The 25,551-nt window shown below is 37.2% G+C and overlaps 1 protein-coding gene across 4 annotated transcripts in view; it reads right to left on the minus strand.

Moving 5' to 3' along the window:
• LOC124607339 (serine/threonine-protein kinase MAK) overlaps positions 1 to 25,551 on the minus strand; it is a 271,551-nt gene that overhangs the window by 203,383 nt on the left and 42,617 nt on the right. For 2 of the 4 annotated variants that reach the window (XM_047139646.1, XM_047139643.1), the window contains exons 1-3: positions 25,397 to 25,475; positions 23,243 to 23,402; positions 8,656 to 8,710 (exon numbers count right to left, since the gene is read on the minus strand). In XM_047139646.1, coding sequence (XP_046995602.1) covers positions 8,656 to 8,710; positions 23,243 to 23,364 — 177 coding nt within the window. In that variant the 5' untranslated portion in view covers positions 23,365 to 23,402; positions 25,397 to 25,475. Of the gene's footprint in view, positions 1 to 8,655; positions 8,711 to 23,242; positions 23,403 to 25,396; positions 25,476 to 25,551 lie in introns of those variants that run through there. The other 2 variants (XM_047139644.1, XM_047139645.1) reach the window with 1 other exon arrangement.

Raw genomic sequence — 25,551 nt, forward strand, 5'->3', positions numbered from 1 at the left:
GACCTTGATCAAGCGTCACTTCCTTTTAACTGTATGGTATGTGTTATATTGCATTTATGGGACCTTTCGGGTAATTGAACATGTATCAATAATTACTGATTTCTGTAGTTGTATATATAAGTTTGGATGTAGCTGTATTGCATTGATGTACTGGTGGATATTGTGTGGTATGACTCCTGTACTTGATAGTATAATTGGTATAATGTCAACTTTATCCTGATGCCACATATCCTTGACTTCCTCAGCCAGTTGGATGTATTTTTCAATTTTTTCTCCTGTTTTCTTCTGCATATTTGTTGTATTGGATATGGATATTTCGATTAGTTGTGTTAATTTCTTCTTTTTATTGGTGAGTATGATGTCAGGTTTGTTATGTGGTGTTGTTTTATCTGTTATAATGGTTCTGTTCCAGTATAATTTGTATTCATCATTCTCCAGTACATTTTGTGGTGCATACTTGTATGTGGGAACGTGTTGTTTTATAAGTTTATGTTGTAAGGCAAGCTGTTGATATTTTTGCTACATTGTCATGTCTTCTGGGGTATTCTGTATTTGCTAGTATTGTACATCCGCTTGTGATGTGATCTACTGTTTCTATTTGTTGTTTGCAAAGTCTGCATTTATCTGTTGTGGTATTGGGATCTTTAATAATATGCTTGCTGTAATATCTGGTGTTTATTGTTTGATCCTGTATTGCAATCATGAATCCTTCTGTCTCACTGTATATATTGCCTTTTCTTAGCCATGTGTTGGATGCGTCTTGATCGATGTGTGGCTGTGTTACATGATACGGGTGCTTGCCATGTAGTGTTTTCTTTTTCCAATTTATTTTCTTCGTGTCTGTTGATGTTATGTGATCTAAGGGGTTGTAGAAGTGGTTATGAAATTGCAATGGTGTAGCCGATGTATTTATATGAGTGATTGCTTTGTGTATTTTGCTAGTTTCTGCTCGTTCTATAAAGAATTTTCTTAAATTGTCTACCTGTCCATAATGCAGGTTTTTTATGTCAATAAGTCCCCTTCCTCCTTCCTTTCTGCTTAATGTGAATCTTTCTGTTGCTGAATGTATGTGATGTATTCTATATTTGTGGCATTGTGATCGTGTAAGTGTATTGAGCGCTTCTAGGTCTGTGTTACTCCATTTCACTACTCCAAATGAGTAGGTCAATATTGGTATAGCATAAGTATTTATAGCTTTTGTCTTGTTTCTTGCTGTCAATTCTGTTTTCAGTATTTTTGTTAGTCTTTGTCTATATTTTTCTTTTAGTTCTTCTTTAATATTTGTATTATCTATTCCTATTTTTTGTCTGTATCCTAGATATTTATAGGCATCTGTTTTTTCCATCGCTTCTATGCAGTCGCTGTGGTTATCCAGTATGTAATCTTCTTGTTTAATGTGTTTTCCCTTGACTATGCTATTTTTCTTACATTTGTCTGTTCCAAAAGCCATATTTATATCATTGCTGAATACTTCTGTTATCTTTAGTAATTGGTTGAGTTGTTGATTTGTTGCTGCCAGTAGTTTTAGATCATCCATGTATAGCAAATGCGTGATTTTGTGTGGGTATGTTCCAGTAATATTGTATCCATAATTTGTATTATTTAGCATGTTGGATAGTGGGTTCAGGGCAAGGCAGAACCAGATAGGACTTAATGAGTCTCCTTGGTATATTCCACACTTAATCTGTATTGGCTGTGATGTGATATTATTTGAATTTGTTTGGATATTAAGTGTGGTTTTCCAATTTTTCATTACTATGTTTAGGAACTGTATCAATTTAGGATCTACTTTGTATATTTCCAATATTTGTAGTAACCATGAGTGGGGTACACTATCAAAAGCTTTTTGGTAATCAATGTATGCATAGTGTAGTGACCTTTGCTTAGTTTTAGCTTGATATGTCACCTCTATTATCAGTTGCTCTTTACATCCTCGTGCTCCTTTGCAACAGCCTTTTTGTTCTTCATTTATAATTTTGTTCTGTGTTGTATGTGTCATTAATTTCTGTGTAATGACTGAAGTTAATATTTTGTATATTGTTGGTAGGCATGTTATGGGGCGATATTTTGCTGGGTTTGCTGTGTCTGCTTGATCTTTAGGTTTCAGATAAGTTATTCCATGTGTAAGTGTATCAGGGAATGTGTATGGGTCTGCAATGTAACTGTTAAATAATTTAGTTAGATGTGAATGTGTTGAGGTGAACTTCTTTAGCCAGAAATTTGCTATTTTATCTTTTCCAGGGGCTTTCCAATTGTGAGTAGAATTAATTGCTTGAGTGACTTCATGTTGCAAAATTATCACTTCAGGCATTTGTGGTATCATCTTGTATGTGTCTGTTTCTGCTTGTATCCACCGCGCATGCCTGTTATGTTGTACCGGGTTTGACCATATGTTGCTCCAGAAGTGTTCCATGTCTGTTATGTTTGGTGGATTGTCTATTTTAATGTGTTTGTTATCTATTGTCTGGTAAAATTTCTTTTGGTTTGTGTTGAATGTTTGGTTTTGTTTCCTTCTATTTTCACTTTTTTTGTATCTTCTAAGTCGTTTGGCCAATGCTTGTAATTTCTGTTTCTTTTCATCTAATTGCTCTGTCGCTTCTTGTTGTGAGATTTTACCTAACCTTTTTCGTTTTTTTTTTTTCTGACATTTCATTTCTTATAAATTGTGTTAGCTGTCCGATGTCCTTTCTCAGTTTTTCTATTCTGATCTGTAGCCTGTGTTGCCATGCTGGTTTTGTGGGTTTCTTCTGTGTGTTGGTTGGTTCTGATCTCTGCCTAGTGTGTATATTTAGTGTAGTGAGTGCTCCTATATAAACCAGTAGTTGTAACTCTTCCATAGTTGTGTTTTCATTTATTTTGTTGTGTATGATTGTGTTGATAGTTTTTATTGTTGTTTCAACTTGTGGGTTACTTGGCGGTCTTTGCAAGAGTGGTCTAATGTCTGTATTTGTGTCTTTGTATTCTATATATGTCAGCTGAAATTTTTCTTCTATATCTAACATGTGTGTCACTTCGTGTTCTATTTGTGCTTGTTCTGGTGGCTGTCTTAAGATTTCGTTTTCCTCTGATTGTTTAATTGATGCGTGTTGTTCTTTGTTTGTTTGCTCTGGGATGTTTGAGTCCATTACTGTATTTTCTTCTTCTTCTGATTGCACATTATTTTGTTCCAGTATTTGTTGTACTTGTTGTTTGATGTTTTCTAATTCTGACTGGGGTATCCTGTTGTTTTTGATTATTACACGGATCTGATCAGCTAGTCGTTGTTCTGTTAAAAATTTTAATTCTGGGTATCTGGTAATAAATGTTGTGTATACTTGTGATCTGTATCCAGTTGTGTTGGTTCCTAGGTTTGTTGCTTGGTAATAACAGAACATGAGGTGTCGATTAACTTCATCTGACCATCTCATCCTCTGTCTTTGTTTTCCTTCTAGGGTGGTTGCAGGAAGCATATCCTGCAAAACACCTCTATTTGGATTTAAATCATTTTCCAGTTGGCTAGCAGTGTCATTACCATTGTGGGCGGGCATAGGGTTCAAGCGTCGTCCCCGACCATGACGGCGCTTGTCCGAGGCTTCTTTAGTTCTGTCCTGAACCAACTAATCACACTAAAAGGGGGGTTAGCCCTATTAGTGGTTTGTTCTTTTCGTCGCCTTTTACGACTGGCAGAACATACCGGAGGCCTATTCTTTTCCCGGGCCTCCACGGGTTTTATTATTATTATTATTATTACTATTATTTATTTATTTATTTATTTATTTCACTGTGGCCTTCTAGGACCATGACAAGTCTTGTTACTTTTGGCAATGAACTTTGCATTCTCTGAACCTCAGATTATTATAGTTATTATATTATTATTATTTATTTGTTTCACCCTCTAAGGAGCATGTGGAACCATTAATTAGCACTGGTCTTCTTAGCTTTCTTGTTCTTTTTTTCTTCCCAAAACTTCCTCATCCTTTCACTATGGGTCTGTCTTCTTTCTTGTGTCCATGCGTTTTTCAGTTTCAGATTCTTTTCTGTCAGGTTTTTGGTTGAGAACTTATGAGAGTTGATTTTCTGTCTGTACACAGTCGTGTGGTTTATAGTGGGTCAATACAGAGTTCTGTGAGGTCATTTTGGGTTTCTGTTAGCCAGCATGCCCTTGTTTGGTGAGGTCCTTTGATGATAGTGAAGATTTTCTTGGTCATTCTAGAGGCATCCATTCTTGTTAAGTGTCTGTAGAATTTCAATCATCTTTTCTGTGCAACTGACATGAAACATTCTGTCTTTGAGTACAGTTCTTCAGAGCTTTTGCACATCCAGATACCATATGGAATCTTGGGTCCAAGTATTTTCCTGAGTATCTGCCTTTCCATTTTCTCAATGTCCTTGATATTGATGGTTAATGATAATGTTTCAGTTGTTCAGTTGCGTAGAGCGTTTCTGGAAGAGTGACTGTATGATAGTGGAGAAGTTTGGCTTAGGTGGATAGCGATTTCTTATTTTATGTGTTCCCGGTCATTGTATAAGCTTTACGTAATTTTTCTGCTCATGTTCTGTGAGCTACTTTTTCATTGCCAGTGTTGCTGATCATTTCACCTAAGTACTTGAAGAACTTAACTTGTTTGATGTCACCATATTTTGTTGCAAGTGGTTTCAGATTTGAACTTTTGGAGTCCTTGAATTGTGTTTTCTCGTAAGAAATTTGGAGTCTGGTTTTGATGGAAACATCATGAAGTTTCTCGATGGCATATTTGGCTTCCTCGGGACTCCACGTAATTATTGCTAGGTCATCAGCAAAAGCAAGGTATTTTATGTTGATTCGTTTGTCCTTTGTTCCCATATTTATTCCAGGTATTTCTTTCTCCCACGTCTTGATGATCTTGTCCAGTTCCAAGTTAAAGAGGAGTGGGGGCAACCCATCACCCAGTCTCACTCCTGTCCTAATTTGAAAAGGTTCAGAAATTTCATCCATGAATTTTACTTTTGAGGTTGTGTCTGTTAAATTCTGCTCAATTAATGAAGTAGTTTTGTTATCTACACCATATTCACGGAGTGTATTGAACAAACTGGTGCAATGAATCGAGTCGTATGCTTTCTTGAAATCTACGAAGCTGACTGCTGTGTGGTTCGCTGACGGTGTTGCAGTATCATCCTCAGGTTCAAGATCTGTTCTGCACAGGATCGATGTGGGCGGAAGCCTGCCTGATATTCACTGATCATATGTTCTGTCTGTTGTTCTAATCTGTTGAGAAGAGCATGAGAGCACTTTGTAAGTGGCTGGTAGGAGTGAAATGCCTCGATAGTTGTTGGGATCAGACTTGTTGCCCTTTTTGTGTAGAGGGTGAATCAAAGCATTTTTCAATCTGCTGGTATGACTCCACTTACCCATATATTTTCAATGACAGTTTTTAGTCTGTCAATCAAGAGTTCACCTCCAATCTTGAGCATTTCGGCAATTACACAATCTTCCCCTGGTGCTTTGTTGTTTTTCAGGTGTAATAGAATGTTTTGTATTTCCTCATGCGTAGGTGGAGTTGAATCCTGGTTTGGAGTCGCAACATGGAAGTCAAGTTTGTCTGCTGGTGGTTCGCAGTTGTGTAGCTTCTCAAAATGTTGTTTCAGGATTTCATAGTTGGCCTTTGTGTTCATCTCAAGTATTTCGTCAGGGTGCCGAAAGCAAAGATTGGGTGGCTTGAAGATGCTAGTTCTTCCCTAAATGTCCTATAAAAGTTTCTCATATTGTTTCTTTTAAAATCATTATCAATTTCCTCCAATTGTTTGTGATGGTATGTGTGTTTAATTTGTCTGATGGTTTTAGATGTTTTCTTCTGTGTTTCCGAAAAGTTCTGCCAATTCTCCAGTGTTTGATGGCTGTGTAAATCTTCCAGGCTTGAATATGTGATTCAAGTGCTCTGTCACAGTCCGTTGTCTACCACCTGTTTTTCCTTTTTTCCGTGGTGGTGGACTGAGTTTTCTTGATGACTGCTGGATGGTTCCAAGAAGCTCTTCCCATGTTTCTGTGACAGTATTTAGAGATTGTGCAAACTCCTCTGCATGTTCTTTTAGGTATTCTGGATCAATGCACAGCAGTTTAGATTTTCAGCACTTCTTTTGATTAGGTATGAAGCGGATTTTGACTTGTGAGAGAGGGTGATCGGACTCCATGAAACCTTTGCGTATCCTCACATTCTTGATTTCTGGATAAAATTTTCTAGTTATTGCTACATGGTCAATTTTATATTCCCCAATGTGGTTGTTCAGAGATTTCCATGTAGTCATTTCCCTTTGTGGTTTCTTAATGTGAGTGGGCATTATTTGGAGGTTGGCTATCCCACATATGTTGATTAAGCAATGTCGATTGGTGTTCGTCGTTTTGTGTACTGAAAAATTCCCAGTTATATGTCTGTGTTCACATTCACTGCCAATTTGCACATTGAAATCTCCCATCAGGACTTTGACATGGTGTTGAGGGATCTCAGTGAGTACATGCTTGAGATATGACCAAAACTTCTCCATTCTGTTTTTGTCAGGATCATTATTGATTAGAGCATGTACATTTACCAGTGTATATGCCTTATTAGCACATTTAACTGTGAGTACAGAGAGGCATTCAGAGGGTGGCAAGAAGTCTGTCACAGTGTTCTGGATACTTTTATGCATGAGGAATGCCATTCCTAACAAATTTAGTTACTATTTTTCAGTTTGATTGCAGGCTTTCCCTTGTAGACTCGATAGCCACTGGAATAAAAGTGATCATAATCACGAAAACGTGTTTAATCCAAAATCTATCACAAGTATCTGTCAGTACCTTGAGTTTTCCTGTTTTAGTCAGTGTCTGTACATTCAGTGTACCAATGAATTGCTTTCACTTTGGTTTAAGGAGTTTTGGGAAGCTCCAACTCTTTCCTGCATGATGTCCTGGTCCCCCAAAATCCGAATTATTGTTATTGTTGTTGTTATTATTATTATTATTATTATTATATATTATATTTATTTGTCTTTTGGCAACTCTGTACAAGTATGCCTCTCTAATAAATTGTTTTTAAACACACCTTTCTGCTCTACAGACATGGCAAGTAACGCAAAAATTTCATTTGTTCTGATTAAGTATCTTTCTTCATCTTCACTGGCTTAACACAGACCTTACCAGTCACAAAAGACAGGATGCTGTTGCCTGTGTGTTTGCCAGTTCTCCTTAATGTTAATATTTAATGCCATGACAAAGTTCTGCACATCCTCCATGCTGGGATTCATTCCACCTGTTCTTTCTGTGTGTGTGTGTGTGTGTGTGTGTGTGTGTGTGTGTGAAAACAAATAAGACCTTCAGACCAGAGGAAATGAACTGAGACAGATATCACAATGCCTTCAACCATACCATAAAATAATCACCATAAAAAAATCACCATAAAATAAAGCTTCTGTTGATTTTTGAAAAAAAAAAAAAGTTACATGTCTGGTTACAGATAAAATAGGATATTTAGAAAATGCATCACAGCTTTACAGTTGCCCGAAAAATCTGCAAAAATAAAGGAAGGCAGCTACCTTTATGACTGATCATTAAAGGAAGAAAATCATTTAATTGAAATGTAGAAGATAGAGTTGCAAATAATTAGAAACTTGTGAATTAAAGAAAAATCTGTGTCAATTTTAGCAAAGTGAAGGCCCATATTGCTCAATGATGGTGGCATGGAATATGAGGTAATGTATTGTATAATTTCACACTACTTGTTCCAATTGTTCAATAAATGTGAGAGAAAAGTTGTAATTTTGAGTTCAAACACCACAGAATATGTCGGAAACTCTTAACCCCACAAAAGTTTTGCATTAGGGCATATAGAAAAGGGTGAAAGAAGATAATGAATTATAATTGAAACTGCACATCAAATATACTCTGTATAATAACTACAATGAACAAACAGTCAGCAAATATAAATGTAAAATCACAATCAAACAACAAGTTTGGTACCTTTTCTAATTTGATCCCTGTCATACATGTTGCAGTTCACAGTGATACATTTCACTGAACTCTGACAGTAAGTGCAAATTTAATTAAAAGTGACCAGAAAATCTTGTTTGTGTCCAACTGTTATCACATTTACTCATTACGAAATGTTAGACTGACCAACAGGGCATTATCAGAATAGAATAGTCATTCACCCTGCAATGAAATTACTCTCATGGATTTTCTTGCAGTGTTACAATCCCTTGTACCACTGAAATATCAGAAAATAAAGTGCCAGATGTAGTCTCAAATCTGAGACACAAATCTGCTGACTTTTCTATAAATAATAGTTACAAATTCGAAGAACAAGCCATTCACAAAAAACAGAAGTCACATTAGTAGATACGGCTGTGGGTTCCAGGTGAAAAATTGTATTTTATTTAAATAATACAAAGGTTACTGAGCATTTTAGTAATGAATTATGAAAAATGATAGCCTGTCTTACACTGCATGAACAGTGTATATTGGGAACAACAGATACATCCATGAATGACTAAATTATTATTGAAAAGCAACAGCACTCTAGGGTATTTCAGACTTATTGATCTAGAGTTACAGCAAATAAAAAGTTAGATGCATGGATATGAAGTTCTGTGATTGTTAGTTGATTTGATTAATAATGAATTTATATTGTTTACAAAAAGTCCAAAAACTGAAATTTAGATTACAACCTTAACTTCTCGTAGGTTCATAGCCTCATCCCAGGAATAATATTTCCTCTTCATCCTGAAATAAAATGCAGACTCTGGATAAGAAAATTTACATACAATTTGCAGTAACTTGTAATACAGGAAAAACTAGATACTGAACAGTCAATGAAAAATACTTTAAGGTCATAAAATAAAAGCAGCATTCAAACAGAAATGACTGCATAACCTTGCTGTTCCACGTTTATCCTCCTTAGTAGTCTTCTTCATATCAGTGTTCTTTTACAGAGTGAGAAAGAATTTAAAGTAGTTTTCAAATGAATTTCACACATTGTGGGCTTTTTTTTTTTTTTTTTTTTTTTGGGCGCAAAACTGCTATGGTCATTAGCGCCCGACATTGTGGGCTCAGATTTTCACTTTCATATATGTTTATTAACATTCGCATTCATGATAATAGTCAGCTGCTGATTATGTGATTATGTAACATACATTTCACTGAGCAGATAAGCAAAGTTATACAAATAGGCAACAATACAGAATTACACAGCACAACATCATTTACAAATATGTAGACTGACCAGAATTTTACACACTAAATGGTGGGTGCCGACTGAAATGGTATGTGTATTTTTCAATACTCAACCACAACTGACTTGATAATCATACTTACTGACAATGAAAATTATGGAGTGTGCATACTCATTGATTGCCAGATATGGACTCCTCTTATAGCTTTGTACATAACACCTACTTAAAGACAGTGTGGGAAAGATGTTACAAAATATTAAAACATAATCTATTACATTTTAGATATCAACAAGAAAGACATAATTAGTGCATAACATAGATTAACATTACACAAAGATGTTGGATGAATGCCCTTTAGGTCCAAATAATGGTTCCATTTTATGAGGCAAAAGGTTGAATGTGCATTGGGATTTAAAAATCCCACCACAAATTTTCAGGAATATCAAATTTTCTAATTGAAATATTTCATAAACAAACTTGTTGTCCCACAAAAACTGCGCATTTAGTGGAAAGTGAAAAAATACACCTGCAAAACAATACCGCTGAAATTTTGAAAGGATTACATTTTAAGCCTATGAAGCCAACTCTTTTGAATAAAGATAACTTTTGAAATAATGGAAACTCCAGATTGTAATAGCAACAGTTCCAGGAAAAGGATAGATTATTATTCACCATAAAGATGACCTGTTGGGTTGCAGACATTCACAACGAAAAGACTGTAACACATTATAGCTTTCAGCCAAAGCCTTCTTCAGAAAGAAAACACACATGCACATTCACACAAGCAAGTACACCTCACACACATGAGCACTGCCACTGGCATACCCTACTAGAAAGCAACTGTCACATGAATAGTAGTCTGCAGTGGGCTGGGGAAGGAACAGTGGTAGCAGGATATGGATGCAGAGAAGGGACACTTTTTGGTGGGGTGTGCAGGAACTAGAGACTGCCAGGTGCAGCGATGGGAGGAGGGGTTTCAGGAGAAAGAGAGGGGGGGGGGGAGGTGGCAGCAGATAATGGAAAGGATGAGCAGGTGCTTTGGCAGAGGGCAGTACACAATAAGGGTGAAGGAATATGAAAAATGAGGAGGTGATAGGACAAGGGGGTGGGAACTGTTGGGTGGAGGCTGTGGGGACAGAAGGTTACCGTAGGTTGAGGCTGGGATAATTTTGGGAGTGGAGAATGTGTTGTAAGAATAACTCCCAGCTGCACAGATCAGAAAAGCTGGTGATGCAGGGGATGATCCAGATAGTTTGGATAGTGACACAGCCATTGATGTCAAGCATGTTATGTTCAGCTGCATGTGTCATAGTGTGGTCTACTTTGTTCTTGGTCACAGTTTTACAGTGGCCATTCATCCTGGTGGACAGCTGGTTGGTAGTCATATGAATATAAAAAGCTGTGCAATGGTTGCAGCAGAACTGGTATACAACATGGCTTCTTTCACAGGTGACCCTGGCTTTGATGGTGTAAGCCTGTGACAGGACTGGTCTAAGAAATGCTGCTTGGGTAGACTGTGTAGGCCTTGCACCTGGGACTTCCAAGGGATATGATCCCTGTGGCAAGGGGCTGGGATTGGGAGTGGCGTAAGGATGGACAATGATGTTGTGTAGGTTAGAACACCATTTTAGGAGGGGCGGGAAGGATCTTGGGTACATTGTCCCTCATTTCAGGGTATGATGATAGATAATCAAAAGATGTGGTTCTGTGGTTCCAGTCCGGGCTGGTGTCGAGTGACAGAGGGGCCACTCATTCACGGCTTGGCAGTTTCATCTCAAATCATATAGGACATTCATGATCAAGAATTTCTCTGGAAAAAATATATGTTAGGCCACTATATCATATGTGAGGAGCACAGAAGGAGCCTCCAAGTATGCATTTTCACTCGAAGCCACTGTCGTTGTGGTCGTCAGTCCTGAGACTGGTTTGATGCAGCTCTGCATGCTACTCTATCCTGTGCAAGCTGCTTCATCTCCCAGTACGTACTGCAGCCTCCATCCTTCTGAATCTGTTTAGTATATTCATTTCTTATTCTCCCTCCATGCTGCCCTCCAATACTAAACTGGTGATCCCTTGATGCCTCAGAACATGTCCTACCAATCGATCCCTTCTTCTAGTCAAGTTGTGCCACAAACTTCTCTTCTCCCCAATTCTATTCAATACCTCCTCATTAGTTATGTGATCTACCCATCTAATCTTCAGCATTCTTTTGTAGCGCCAGATTTCGAAAGATTCTATTCCCTTCTTGTCCAAAATATTTTATCGTCCATGTTTCACTTTCATACATGGCTACACTCCATACAAATACTTTCAGAAACGACTTCCTGACACTTAAATCTATACTCGATGTTAACAAATTTCTCTTCTTCAGAAACGCTTTCCTTGCCATTGCCAGTCTACATTTTATATCCTCTCTACTTCGACCATCATCAGTTATTTTGCTCCCCAAATAGCAAAACTCCTTTACTACTTTAAGTGTCTCATTTCATACTCTAATTCCCTCAGCATCACCCGAGTTAACTTGACTACATTCCATTATCCTCATTTTGCTTTGTTGATGTTCATCTTATATCCTCCTTTCAAGACACTGTCCACTCCATTCAACTGCTCTTCCAAGTCCTTTGCTGTCTCTGACAGAATTACAACATCATCGGCGAACCTTAAAGTTTTTATTTCTTCTCTATGGGTTTTAATACCTACTCCGAATTTTTCTTTTGTTTCCTTCACTGTTTGGTCAATATACAGATTGAATAACATTGGGGAGAGGCTACAACTCTGTCTCACTCCATTCCCAACCACTGCTTCCCTTTCATGTCCCTCGACTCTTGTAACTGCCATCTGGTTTCTGTACAAATTGTAAATAGCCTTTCGCTCCCTGTATTTTACCCCTACCACCTTCAGAATTTGAAAGAGAGTATTCCAGTCAACAATGTCAAAAGCTTTCCCTAAGTCTACAAATACAAGAAACACAGGTTTGCCTTTTCTTAATCTAGCTTCTAAGATAAGCCGTAGGGTCAGTATTGCCTCACATGTTCCAACATTGCTACGGAATCCAAACTGATCTTCCCCGAGGTTGGCTTCTACCAGTTTTTCCATTCATCTGTAAAGAATTCGCGTTAGTATTTTGCAGCTGTGACTTATTAAACTGATAGCTCGGTAATTTTCACACCTGTCAACACCTGCTTTCTTTGGGATTGGAATTATTATACTCTTCTTGAAGTCTGAGGGTATTTCGCCTGTCTCATACAGCTTGCTCACAAAATGGTAGAGTTTTGTTAGGCCTGGCTCTCCCAAGTGAGTCATTAGTTCTAATGGGATGTTGTCTATTCCTGGGGCCTTGTTTTGACTTAGGTCTTTCAGTGCTCTGTCAAACTCTTCACGCAGTACCATATCTCCCATTTTATCTTCATCTACATACTCTTCCATTTCCATAATATTGCCCTCAAGTACATCGCCCTTGTATAGACCCTCTATATACTTCTTCCACCTTTCTGCTTTCCCTTCTTCTCTTCTCTTTTCTCTTTTCACCAAAGGTCTCTTTAATTATCCTGTAGGCAGTATCTATCTTACCCCTAGTGAGATAAGCCTCTACATCCTTACATTTGTCCTATAGCCATCCCTGCTTAGCCATTTTGAACTTCCTTTCGATACCATTTTTGAGACGTTTGTATTCCTTTTTGCCTGCTTCATTTACTCCATTTTTATATTTTCTCCTTTCATCAATTAAATTCAATATTTCTTCTGTTACCCAAGGATTTCTACTAACCCTCGTCTTTTTACCTACTTGATCCTCTGCTGCCTTCACTATTTCATCCCACAAAGCTACCCATTCTTCTTCTACTGTATTTCTTTCCCCCGTTCTTGTCAATTGCTCCCTTATGCTCTCCTTGAAACTCTGTACAACCTCTGGTTTAGTCAGTTTATCCAGGTCCCATCTCCTTAAATTGCCACCTTTTTGCAGTTTCTTCAGTTTTAATCTACAGTACATAACCAATAGATTGTGGTCAGAGTCCACATCTGCCCCTGGAAATGTCTTACAATTTAAAACCTGGTTCCTAAATCTCTGTCTAACCATTATATAATCTATCTGAAACCTGTCAGTATCTCCAGGCTTCTTCTATGTATACAACCTTCTTTTATGATTATTGATCCAAGTGTTAGCTATGATTAAGTTATGCTCTGTGCAAAATTCTACCAGATGGCTTCATCTTTCATTTCTTACCCGCAATCCATATTCACCTACTACGTTTCCTTCTCTTCCTTTTCCTACTATCAAATTCCATGACTATTAAATTTTCGTCTCCCTTCACTATCTGAATAATTTCTTTTATCTCATCATACATTTCTTCAATTTCTTCGTCATCTGCATAGCTCACTGGCATATAAACTTGTACTACTGTAGTAGACATGGGCTTCGTGTCTATCTTGGCCACAATAATGCGTTTACTATACTGTTTGTAGTAGCTTACCCACACTCCCATTTTTTTATTCATTATTAAACATACTCCTGCATTACCCCTATTTGATTTTGTATTTATAACCCTGTATTCACCTGACCAGAAGTCTTGTTCCTCCTGCCACCGAACTTCACTAATTCCCGTTATATCTAACTTTAACCTATCCATTTCCCTTTTTAAATTTTCTAACCTACCTGCCCGATTAAGGGATCTGACGTTCCACGCTCTGACCCGTAGACTGCCAGTTTTCTTTCTCCTGATAACGTCGTCTTCCTGAGTAGTCCCCGCCCGGAGATCCGAATGGGGGACTGTTTTACCTCCGGAATATTTTACACAAGAGGACGCCATCATCATTTAACGATACAGTAAACCTGCATGCCACTATAAGACTAGAAAATGCTGATGCTCCGTGGAAATGACATCTGTGAGGGCATCTGACAATCCTTCCACCACCAGAGAAAATCAAATAACAGGCACTTCTTAGAGCCATCTCTGACTATTGCTAGCCTGAATGTCAAGGGAATAACAAAGAACAAACAAAACATAATTTTGCAGCTATTTCAAATGCATAAATGGGATGTACTGTGTATAAAGGAAATCCATAGAGATGAAGCAGCACACAGGCCCCAAATTAATGCAATGCATTTAGCCAGAGGTACCACACAATAATGGTAGTGCAATTTTCATTAGACCTGACCTGGCCTTAACTTCCACAGGGGAAACAGCAGTAAATGGAAACTGAGATCTTAACTACTGAGTGAACACCTTCACAGTAACATCATATATAAGCCACCAGATGAAAACCTTAAGCTTATCATGCCAGACGACTTCAAAAGCCAAAAGAAACAGTTTATCGAAGATGACTTCAACTTTCAACTGCCATAGGAGAAACTGGGGATACAACAAAACTGATGGCAATGGCCAGTTGCTAGAAGAATGAATGGAAGTGAATAACTTCTTTCTCCTACATGACTCAAAGCTGCCCTACTCCTTCATTAACAAAATTTGGAAATGAGGCTTCAAACCCTGACAACTGCTTTGTTAGCAGTAATATCCAAAACTAATTTGCTAAAAATGTATATGAAGCCCTTCCAAGAACTCAACATAGTCCCACTGCAATTCAGGTCTTCTCGGCAGACAAGTCTGCTAACACATCCTTTCAAAGAGGGTTCAGTTTCACAAAAGCCATATGGATGGATTTCTTCAGGGAATTAGACAAAGAAATTAACAAGACAAATCCATTCCTGAAAACTACATTTTTTTTTTTTTTTACAAATTCTCCATAAAGTGTCAAAAAAGCAGATTCCAAAAGATTGGAGACACAACTTCATACCAGGACTCTCTGAAGGTAACAAAAACATATTAGTGAAATTTGAAGAGTTGTACTCAAACGATCTTTTCAGTGATGAGACAATAGCTTGTGCACAATTCTCACAACAGCACTAAGTGAAATAAGATGAAAGAAATGGGTCGAAATGTTGGAGAAAATGGACATGTTGCATAGCAGCAAAACTGCATGGAGTCTCATCAGAAAGCTCAATGGGGACCCAAAAGAATTGGCTAGAGTAACACCCAATGAAATTGCACACCCACTACTACCGAATGGCAAGCCCAACAAAAAATATGATTAAAGCAAGTTAAATGTGATATCCACACAGAAACCCACAACTTCTTCTCTCCTTTCACAATGAGCAAACTCAATGAGAGCATAAATACTATGAAAAACACAAAGGCGGCTGGTGTTGATGATTTGTGTGTGTGTGTGTGTGTGTGTGTGTGTGTGTGTGAGTGGGTGGGTGGGTGGGTGGGTGTGGAACAGGTAAAGTATCTCAGACCGAATCAAATGCCAAAAATTGGGTGTTAAGCCTATTTAACCACTGCACAAAACCTTTAAAATTCCTAAACTGTGGAGGAAGTCCACAGTAATAACACTCATGAAGCCAGGAAAAAAAGCCTGTCTCACGTAGCAACTGTCAGCCCATATCCTTCCTGTGCCACCTCTTCAGACTGCATGAAAGGCTGATCCTTAATTGAATCAATAACATCATTGATTCAAAGTTAACCTTGCAGCAAGTTGGCTTCAGGCCAGGTAAATATTGTACTGGCCAGATTCTGGCACTCACAGGCATATTGAGGATTATGAAAATAGATTAATAATGGGCTGAACTCTGGTTGATGTAAGTGCCTGCCACCTGTGATACAATAAACCACCGAAAACTATTACTCAAAATCTATCATAGTACCAGGGACCATCAACTAGTAAAAATCGTAGAATCCTTGCTGAAAAACTGACAATTCTACATCACCCTAAAAGGGATAAAAAGGAACTGGAGGAATCAGAAAAATGGCCTTGCTTATGGAACCACTGCTTTAGTACTTTGCTTTTCTGCAGCTGAGTACACATGTCCTATATGGTCTATATTGGCACATGCAAAGAAGATCAATATAAATTAAAAAGACTAAAATCAAGAATTCTGTTCCTCAATTACATCTTGGATGATACCCCAGCCAGATACTCTATTTTAGAACATCTACAAAGTGGTGTTGAATTACACTGCAAATTACAAAAAATGCTAAACTGTATCAGAATTGGTGTAGCCCATATAAAAATCAATTTGATAAAATGGAGCCTATTAGAACCTGACGATAATAAATACAACTGTGGAGAAATAAAGAACATGCAATATCTTCTAATATGCCAAAATTGTACTGAAGCTTTCGACTTAGCCCAGTATTGGGCCAAAAAATTCAGAGATCCTGACGCAAAAAAGTAAAGTAAGGAAGTACATCATATGTGTTAAGAAATAAAATATTTTCATTTCATCTCGGTTTTTGTAAATGGTGCAATCCTTGGGAAAATGTGTATTTTGTAAATAACTCTTAAAACAATAGAGAACTAAAAAAACATAATAATAACCCAAAAGTACTGGAGACCTGGCTGATGTTTTGCTTTAAATGTCTCTCTCTATATGTTCAAATTTGGTTGACACACACACACATACTCTTGGGCTTTCTTTTAAGCAAATTTAAGAAGAAGATATATAAAAAAAATATTCTAATTTGGAAGGTCACAGAATGCTAACTTCCTTGCTTTAAACCAAGTGAGGTCAAGCTGGGTGTATGGAATTCCTGAAAGATGACCAGAGGGTGGTTAGGTGGGAGGGGGGCAGTTGGGCTGGACAGTGGTATGAACTGGGAGAGGCAGGGTTCAATGTTAGAATTATGTTGGCTTTGTTGGAGGGTTTGGTGCCAAAGAAGTGTTTCCATTGCATGGATCAGGAGAAGAAAAGTAGGTCTTTGATAAGTCCAACATGGTTAAACTAGGGTGTAGGGCTAATGATGAGGTCTTTGAATAGGGCTGAAACTTCTGGAGGGCTGAAGATTTTGGTGGAAAGTTTAACAACAGCTCTGCTGCAGCCATTGCACAGTCTTTTACATTGGTATGACTACCAACCAGCTGTCCACCAGGATGAACGGCCACTGCCAAACTGTGGCCGACAGCAGAGTAGACCGTCCTGTGACACACCATGCATCTGAACATAACAGGCTTGATTTCAATCCCTGCTTCACAACACGGACCATCTGGATCCTCCCCTCTACCACCAGCTTTTCTGAACTGTGCAGGTGGGAGTTATCCTTACAACACATTCTCTGCTTCCAAAATTTTTCCAGGCTCAACCTACGGTAACTCCCACACCCTCCACCCAGTAGTTTCCGTACCTTCATCCTATCACAACCTCCCTTTTCACATTCCTTCACCCTCTTTGTTTGCTGCCCATCCATACCCTGCTATCACTCCCTCTTCCCTGACCCACTCCAGATTGTTATTCACATGACAGTCACATTCTGCGTGGAGTTGCTGATTGGAGCGGTCATGTGTGCATGATCTGTGCTTGCTTGTGTGAATGTGTGTGTGTTTTCTTTGAAGGCTTTGACCGAAAGCTATAATTTTCAGTGTGCCTGTCAGCAACTCAACAGGTCACTTTTATGATGAGTAGCAATATATCATTTTCCTAATATTGTTGTTAACTTTTCCTTGTGTGTGTGTGTGTGTGTGTGTGTGTGTGTGTGTGTGTGTGTGTGTGTGTGTGTGTGTGTGTTCGTGTTCGTGTTCTCTGCTTATGAAGAAGGACTTTTGGCCTAAAACCTAAAAGTTTAGCAGCCTGTTCATTGTGTCTGCAACTCAATGCCTCCTCTATGTGGTGCATAGCAACCTATCCATTCCAGTTGTTGTTATTCCATCTTGGACTTTCCATTATTTAAGGGTGTTTTTTTGAGTTAGGGCTTTCTAATAAGATATGCCAATCCTAAAACAAACTATTAGAATGGGTTTGAATTTTGGCATCTGGTTTTCATGAAATTTAAGTTTTAAATATCTTTATAAGCAAATACAATATATGGTGAATACTTCAGCTTTGAAAAACACAGCAGGGATAAAAGTTTTGAGGTTTCGTACATTCACATTAGAGAGAGAGAGAGAGAGAGAGAGAGAGGGGGGGGGGGGGGGGGGGGGCAGAAAAAGATATATATTTAATAAGTGCGACTATAGCAAGTGAAGCTATTCTACCTTGCTACATCTGAAATGTAAATAGTAAAAGCATATACAGGGTCAAGGTTAAAGCAACGTTGTCAGTACCAAAGTTTCCATGGGTATGTTGGCTTCCTTGACAAATTATTGATGAAATCTTCTAGGATTATCAGCCAAGTGACAAGGCAACACCACAAATTGGTTGACTACAGGAAGCCATGACTCAGCTGATAACTTGAAAAGATTTCATCGAGCAACAACATGACATCATGACTCAGCTGATGACCCAAAAAGATTTCACTAACAGAGTTATTCTATCCAGCAGAAAGAAGCAAATGTATATCTATAAAGAAATGAAAAGGTACCAAAGGGAAAGAGATGTCATTCAAGCTCCCAGTAATGGGTACATGGGCAAACTGATTGAAATGCTCAACAATTTGCAAACATGACATGTGCAAAAGGTCAACAATAATTGTAAGAGGAGCTAAAATAAGGCTAAAAAAAGGCTCATGAAGAGAAAAGAAGCGCAAATTAAAAAAGACAGAATAGGAAAAGATTTTACAAAATGAAGAAAAATTTAAGAAAGAGGAAAAATTATAGTAGTTTTAAGATAATGTTCGGATACATTACCCCATCAGCATATCTGAATAACATAAACTAGAGACGAAAAGTACTTGCACGAAAGCTGCTGAGATCAAACAGCAAAGAGCTATGACTTTACAGCATTATGCAGTTATAATCAAGATACAAATGTCAACAACAGTACAAGAAGAAGGAGAAATCAATATGATATATGGTGAATTAGCAGACTAAGGGAGATGAAAGCTTTATCTTGCCGAGTGATATGAATACTGTAGATAGAAATGGAGAGGAAGGAAAGATGGTTGCAAAATTTTTACTGGGGTCAGGGAATGAAAGGGGAGACAAACAGAATTTTTCCAAAAACATAACCTATGCATCCAGGACACCTTTTTTAGCCAGCACCGACAGACACCTGAAAAATATCTTGAGATACCAAATTGACTTGGGAAGTGACCACGTACTGGTAATGATGAAAATCTGGTCTAAATTTTTTAAAAAAAATTAAGAATAGCATATAAAAATGCGATTTAACAAACACACAGTGGAACCATATCAACAGCAAACGGACAAGATAACACATGCAGGAGACTCTAATGACACCCGAGGAAGCAACAGGTCAAGAAAAACAGGTAACTTAGCAACGGCAAGAAATAGCAGGCAAGAAAAAGAAAAAGAAACAAAAATAACCTACTACTTCTGAATGTTTGAACATTATGGAACAAAGATAGAAACCAAAGAGCTCAAAAACAAAAAAGAGAGAAATAGCAACAGAAGTACAAAAGCACAAAAAGCTGAGGTAACAGAGAAGCAAGGAAAAAACACAAAAATATGTTGAGGATGTCTGCAGGAAAACTGCCACAGATTTTGAGATAAACCTGATAAATCCCATCCCCAAATGGCAAATCCTTTAAAATGCAAACATGACCAAACGTATAGCCTCATCAAGCATGAATCAAAAATAATAAACATCATCTTCAAACCAATGCAAGAAAAAGGTGAAGCTGCACTCTCAGTTCAACTTCTGAAAAAATGACGTATTAGAGAAAGAATTTTAGCTTTAAAATTAGTCACAGAGAAATAGTTGGAAAGGAATTAAACATGGTACATAACATTTGTAGATATATAGAAAGCATTTATAGTGTGAAAAGCGAAAAGAAGATAGGAGAGTTGAAGAAAGTAGGAATAGACTAAAGAGACTGAAAAGTGTTACAGAACCTTTACAAAAACAAGATCTAGCAATGATGTGCACTAGAACCATTTATGTTTAATCTATACATAGAGGAGGCACTTTAAAAAGTTGGAGAACAGTTGGAGACAGGTGTAATAAGAGGCAAAAGAATAAATATGCTGAGCTATGCTGACGACATAGTTGTTTTAGTTTAAACTTAGTTGTTTTAGCTGAAACAGAAAAAGAACTTGAAGTCATGTCAAATAAAATGGATGAAAATATAAGAAATGAATGTAACAAGAAAATAAACAAATCGAAAATGAAAGTGATGGTTTGTGACAAAGGAGGGCAAGCCAAAACATAAGTTCTCTTTTTTATTTATTTATTTATTTATTTATTTAACAAGCAAGATAAATAGAGATGGAAGAAGCATAAAAAGTAAGAGGCAGAAATGCCAAAGCAAAATGTGCCTAACCTCAAAAAGTAACAGCACATGAATCAGGAAAAGGGTTCTAAAAACACATGGTCTGTTAGAATGTGGTGTTGTATGCCTGCGAGACTCTTCAGATTGAAGAAAAGATTGATGTTTTTGGAGATGTTGTGTTGCAAGTGCATCATGAAAACCAAATGGACTGATAACATCATGAAGTTGAACAAGTTTTCAAAACAGTGGGATAGGAGAAAAGTTCATGGAACACTACTGTAAAAAGATAAACAGTTTATTGTTCATCTGTTGAGTCTGGAAGAGATCCTAAATACAATAATATGGAGGTATGTCAATGGAATAAGAGCTAAATGAAGATCATAACATAAATACATAGCTCAAATTATAAAAGACACCTGTAATTCCCATGTGAGAATGAATAAAAGAGTAGAACGATGCAAAAAATGGAGCTCTATTGCCAACCACTTCTTGAACTGAGCACAAAAGGAAGCATTACGTATTCCTATGTACAATATTAAAGGAAAATTGCTACACAGGAAGAACAGAAGATGGAAGTATTATTAATTATTTTCTACATCTACATTTATATTCCACAAGCCATCCTGTAGTGTGTACTTCCTCCCTTCACTGTTCCAGTTGTGAATAGTGCACAGGAAAAACAATTGTTGGGGAAAAACAATTGTTGGTAAGCTTCTCTGTGAGCTTGAGTCCCTCTAATTTTACGTTCAGGATCTTTTCACGAGATATACGAAAGGGGAAGCACTGTATTGGTTGACTCTTCTACGAATGTACACTCTTGGGATTTTAACAGAAAAATCACACCATGATACACAACACCTCTCTTGCAGCATCTGCTGCTGGGGTTGGATGAGCAACTCCGTAATGTTTTTTTACAATTACTAAGCAAACCTCCCCATCAGATCTGTTCACAGATGATACTTCTGTCTTTCTTGAAGATCAGGATTTGGAAAAAATTCTCAAATATGTGATCAGTACCCTTAGTAACTTGGAAACTTGGTTTCAGCTAAATAGGTTGAATCTAAACATATCTAAGTTCAAAACCAAATAGTCAAAATGTGAGCAGATTAAGATTGTACACAACAACCAAGATATAGAAGTTGACTCAGTCAAATTCTTTGGTTTAAATGTAGATAAAAATTTGATCTGGCAGGCACACATTGAATTCCTAGCAAACAAAATTAGCAGCTTTGCATCTGCAATGCAAATATTGTCAACTGCAACTGACATGGACACACAAAAAGTAGCATATACAAGCTACTTCGAATCCATTATTAGGTATGGTATTGTTTTTTTGGGGTAACTCGTCAAACACAGTGAGGATACTAAAAATACAGAAAATAAATCATGTCGACCATTATTTAGAAAACTTACAATATTAAATATGCCATCCTTATACGTATATGAGGTTATTATATTATTGTACAACAGGCATGAATTATTTGAGGGAAACCATTTTGTCCATTTACATGATACTAGAAACAATGAAAATTTTATGCTCCCCACCCGCTACCTCAGACTGTATTCTCAGGGACCTCAATACATGGGATTGAAAATTTGTAATAAATTAAAAGGGAACAAGTTGATGCAGATAATTTAGGTTCACTTGAAAGAAGGCTATATGAGGTACTGACACTGAAGTGTTATTACTTAGTGGATGAATTCACGCAGGACAAACTGGAAACTTGATCAGGATACAATGTGTAGCATATTCCAAGAAATATCCTTATAGTGTTAATCAAACAATGGGAAATCCATGATGGAATGTAACAATACCAGACACACACACACACACACACACACACACACACACACACACACACACACACACACACACGCACGCACGCACGCAAATGCAAGCGCAACTTGCACATATATCTGCAGTCTCAGAGAACTGAAACCACACTGCGAGCAGCAACAGCAATGCATGATGGGAGTGGCGACTGGGTGGGGGTAAGGAGGCGGCTGGGGTGGGGAGGGGGAGGGATAGTACGGGTGGAGTGGTGGACAGTGAAGTGTTACAGTTTAGACGCAGGTCAGGAGAGAAGGTGCGAAGGGGGGAGGGGGTAAGTAGCAGAAAGGAGAGAAATAAAAAGAAATAGACTGAGTGTGGCGGTGAAATGACGGCTGTGTAGTGCTGGAATGGGAACAGGGATGGGGCTGGATGGGTGAGGACAGTGACTAATGAAGGTGGAGACCAGGAGGGTTACGGGAACATAGTGTTATTACTTACGTAGTGTTATTATTTACTGTAGTGCTACTATTTATTAACGCAAAAATCATTGTTAACTGTATTATAAATTTTTGACATGTCTCCTGTACGAAAACCAAATGGACTGCAAATGTACATCTTGAGATGAATAAAACATAATTCACAGGCAATATTTAGGTGTTTGTCATATGAGAGTTTTTTAAGCTACCCTCTTTATGGGTAGTTTCTTCCAATGAATCTCATTCTGTCATCTGCCTAGGGGTGATTCATTTTATGTAGTTGTTCCACTTTAAATCACTCTGTGTGTACCCCCAAATATTTAAAGGATGTGGCTGCTTCCAGGCACATTTCAACAATTGTATAATCACACAATAAGACGTCATTCTTGCTATTTCAGTAATGCCTATTGCAGTTTTCCACGCATCTTCTTTCCACTAGTTTCTATTCTGTTTATTATGAAATGATCCCTCTGATTCTAAAAGTTCAAAATTCAATTTTTTTACTGTTTTATGTTACTACCAGTCATACCTTACTATGCCAGTTTGAGGGCTGGTATGTACATACATCTTTATGTGTCTGAATTTACTTACTGTTTATGGTAATATTTCTTTGGACAGACTGAGACCACACAATACTAACTGTCCTTTAATGATCACAAAAGAAGTTTCCTCACCTCTTAATAGCAACCTTCTCCCCAGTATCAATTCTCTGACCCAGAACCACGGAGCCATATGTTCCATCTCCAAGTTGGTTTAATGTGATATACCGGTTCATGTTTACAGGGGCGGAGCCCATTCGTTTTTCTTCAGTATATTACATGTATATATACCAACCTGCAAAATTAAATTAAGGAGATCAATTTATCAGGAAAACATCATGCTCATCACTTGAAGAATATAGGTTTGTGCTCCTTTTCTATCCATCTCTATAACTTTATAAGTACTCTGCTGTGTTATTTTTGGATTATACATTGACTGGTGAAGGATGTACAGAAAAACATCACTACATAACAGTTAACATATATCTGCCAAGGGACTCTATTGAATCATTATAAGCAAAGTAAGTCTGAAATGTCCACAATAATTCTCTGAAGTTAGCATGCAGTGCACACAATGAATGAGCAATGTGCTTACAGTTTTAGCCTGAGTGTCAAAGAGCATGGCATAAAAGCAAAATCACAAAGATAACCTTTTTAAGGAGGCACTGAGTGGCAGACAGACACACTGAATAAAGACCACTAGATATTATTTAGTTATTGGATTAAATCCTCCATCAGACATAGACAAAACACACGCACATAGACATTGCTATTATCATCTTTAGGTGCTAATTAGTTGGGTGTTAGTACCCAGAGATGACAGAGGCTGTCTCTGTCTCTGTGTGTATTCAACATCTCCCCTAAGCAGTAAGTAGCAGTCTATCCTTCTCAAATGGTTTGCATTGTTTAAAAGGTAACATTTTGATAGATATAATGAAACTGAATTATTGTGATGATGATAACAGATATTATAATATGATTTTCATGTTGATAAGAACTGTTCTGGTAATGTGGTGCTCAAGACAAAATGGAAAAGAAAAATTATACTCATAAATTAATTTTATAAAATATAGTTACATACAACATACAAGCAATTTTATGATATTTGCAGCAAAGTTCTTTGTAAAAGTTCCACAACAGTATCAATCAAGTAGTTGCAAAGAGACATGGAAAAGTTATACTGCAAGAAATCTAACATTTTGATTTCATTTGTGCCTACTTACTAAACTGACAGTCTGTAAGCACTTAATTGGTGAAAGAGCCAAAAAAGCCATCATGTGCAAAGAGTTAACAACATACTGGTGATATCATAACAATTTTAAAATCTCCACTGGAATAAGGTAATTCAAACAGACATTAAAGAGGAAAGCTGTTAAGTCTGTAGAAATTACTAAACAATTTCTCTTTTTATCATAGTATGCTATAAAAATTAAAATCATTGTTGCAAGAATTGCAGTATATAGGGTTTGGTTTAAAACTGACTTTGAACTGACTTTTGAGAACAGTTATTGGACTTTAATGCACAAAAATATTAATAAAAACTCTATCAACTAGCCAGAAGAAGTTATGTGCTGTCTTTTTAATAGTATAATAGCTACTGCCAATACCCCCAAAGGGAAAAACATTTGTATTATAAAAATACAGTTACCAAATTAATTTCATAAAACATGTCCCTAAAGAGCAAAACATATCATACCATCATACCAGTATATCACAGGTAGGCTAAAAAAAAAAAAAAAAAAAAAAAAAAAAAAAAAAAAAAAAAAAAATGAAAATTTTGTATCACTATTCAGTTTACACATTCTAGAAATTCGCCACAAGGATGCATGCCAAAATCAACAGAAGATGTCACTGATGTTATTTTTGATTATTATTCTATGACCCTTCTAGTGTAATTTGGTGTTTGTATGCATTTTGATGTAAACATTCGATGAATTTATTAGGGTGTTTCAAATATTACATATATTCTACTGTTTAGTAATAGCTATTTGAAAAGAAAATATTAAACAAAGTGATGGATCTTGAAATATTGGGGTTCCTATAACTCATTATATGTACATATATGTCTCACAGAAAATAATGAACATAGTACATTCTACACTTCACTTCAGACACCAGATACCTGCAATGGTGACAATTTCACTATCTTATGGAATCAGTGATACAAAACAATCAGTAGTTCCAAGATGTCAGTATCACGAGTAGAGAAACACTATTGCCAAAAATAAACTTTGAAAATATGTAGATACTGCTGATTTTAGCAAAAGCATTTGCAATATGTAGGTATACCTTATTCACAACACAATGAAAAGCATATGTCAAGCACAGTCAAGTCCAGAACACATTTTCCAGGTCAACTCAGTTGAGGATTATTGATTACAATGTTCAAGGCCATGACAGGGGCTTTCTGGCTACATAGCAACCAGCAAAACAAACTTCAGCTG

Source organism: Schistocerca americana, chromosome 3 (genome assembly GCF_021461395.2).
Source record: "Schistocerca americana isolate TAMUIC-IGC-003095 chromosome 3, iqSchAmer2.1, whole genome shotgun sequence".
Classification (NCBI taxonomy): Eukaryota; Metazoa; Arthropoda; class Insecta; order Orthoptera; family Acrididae; genus Schistocerca; species Schistocerca americana.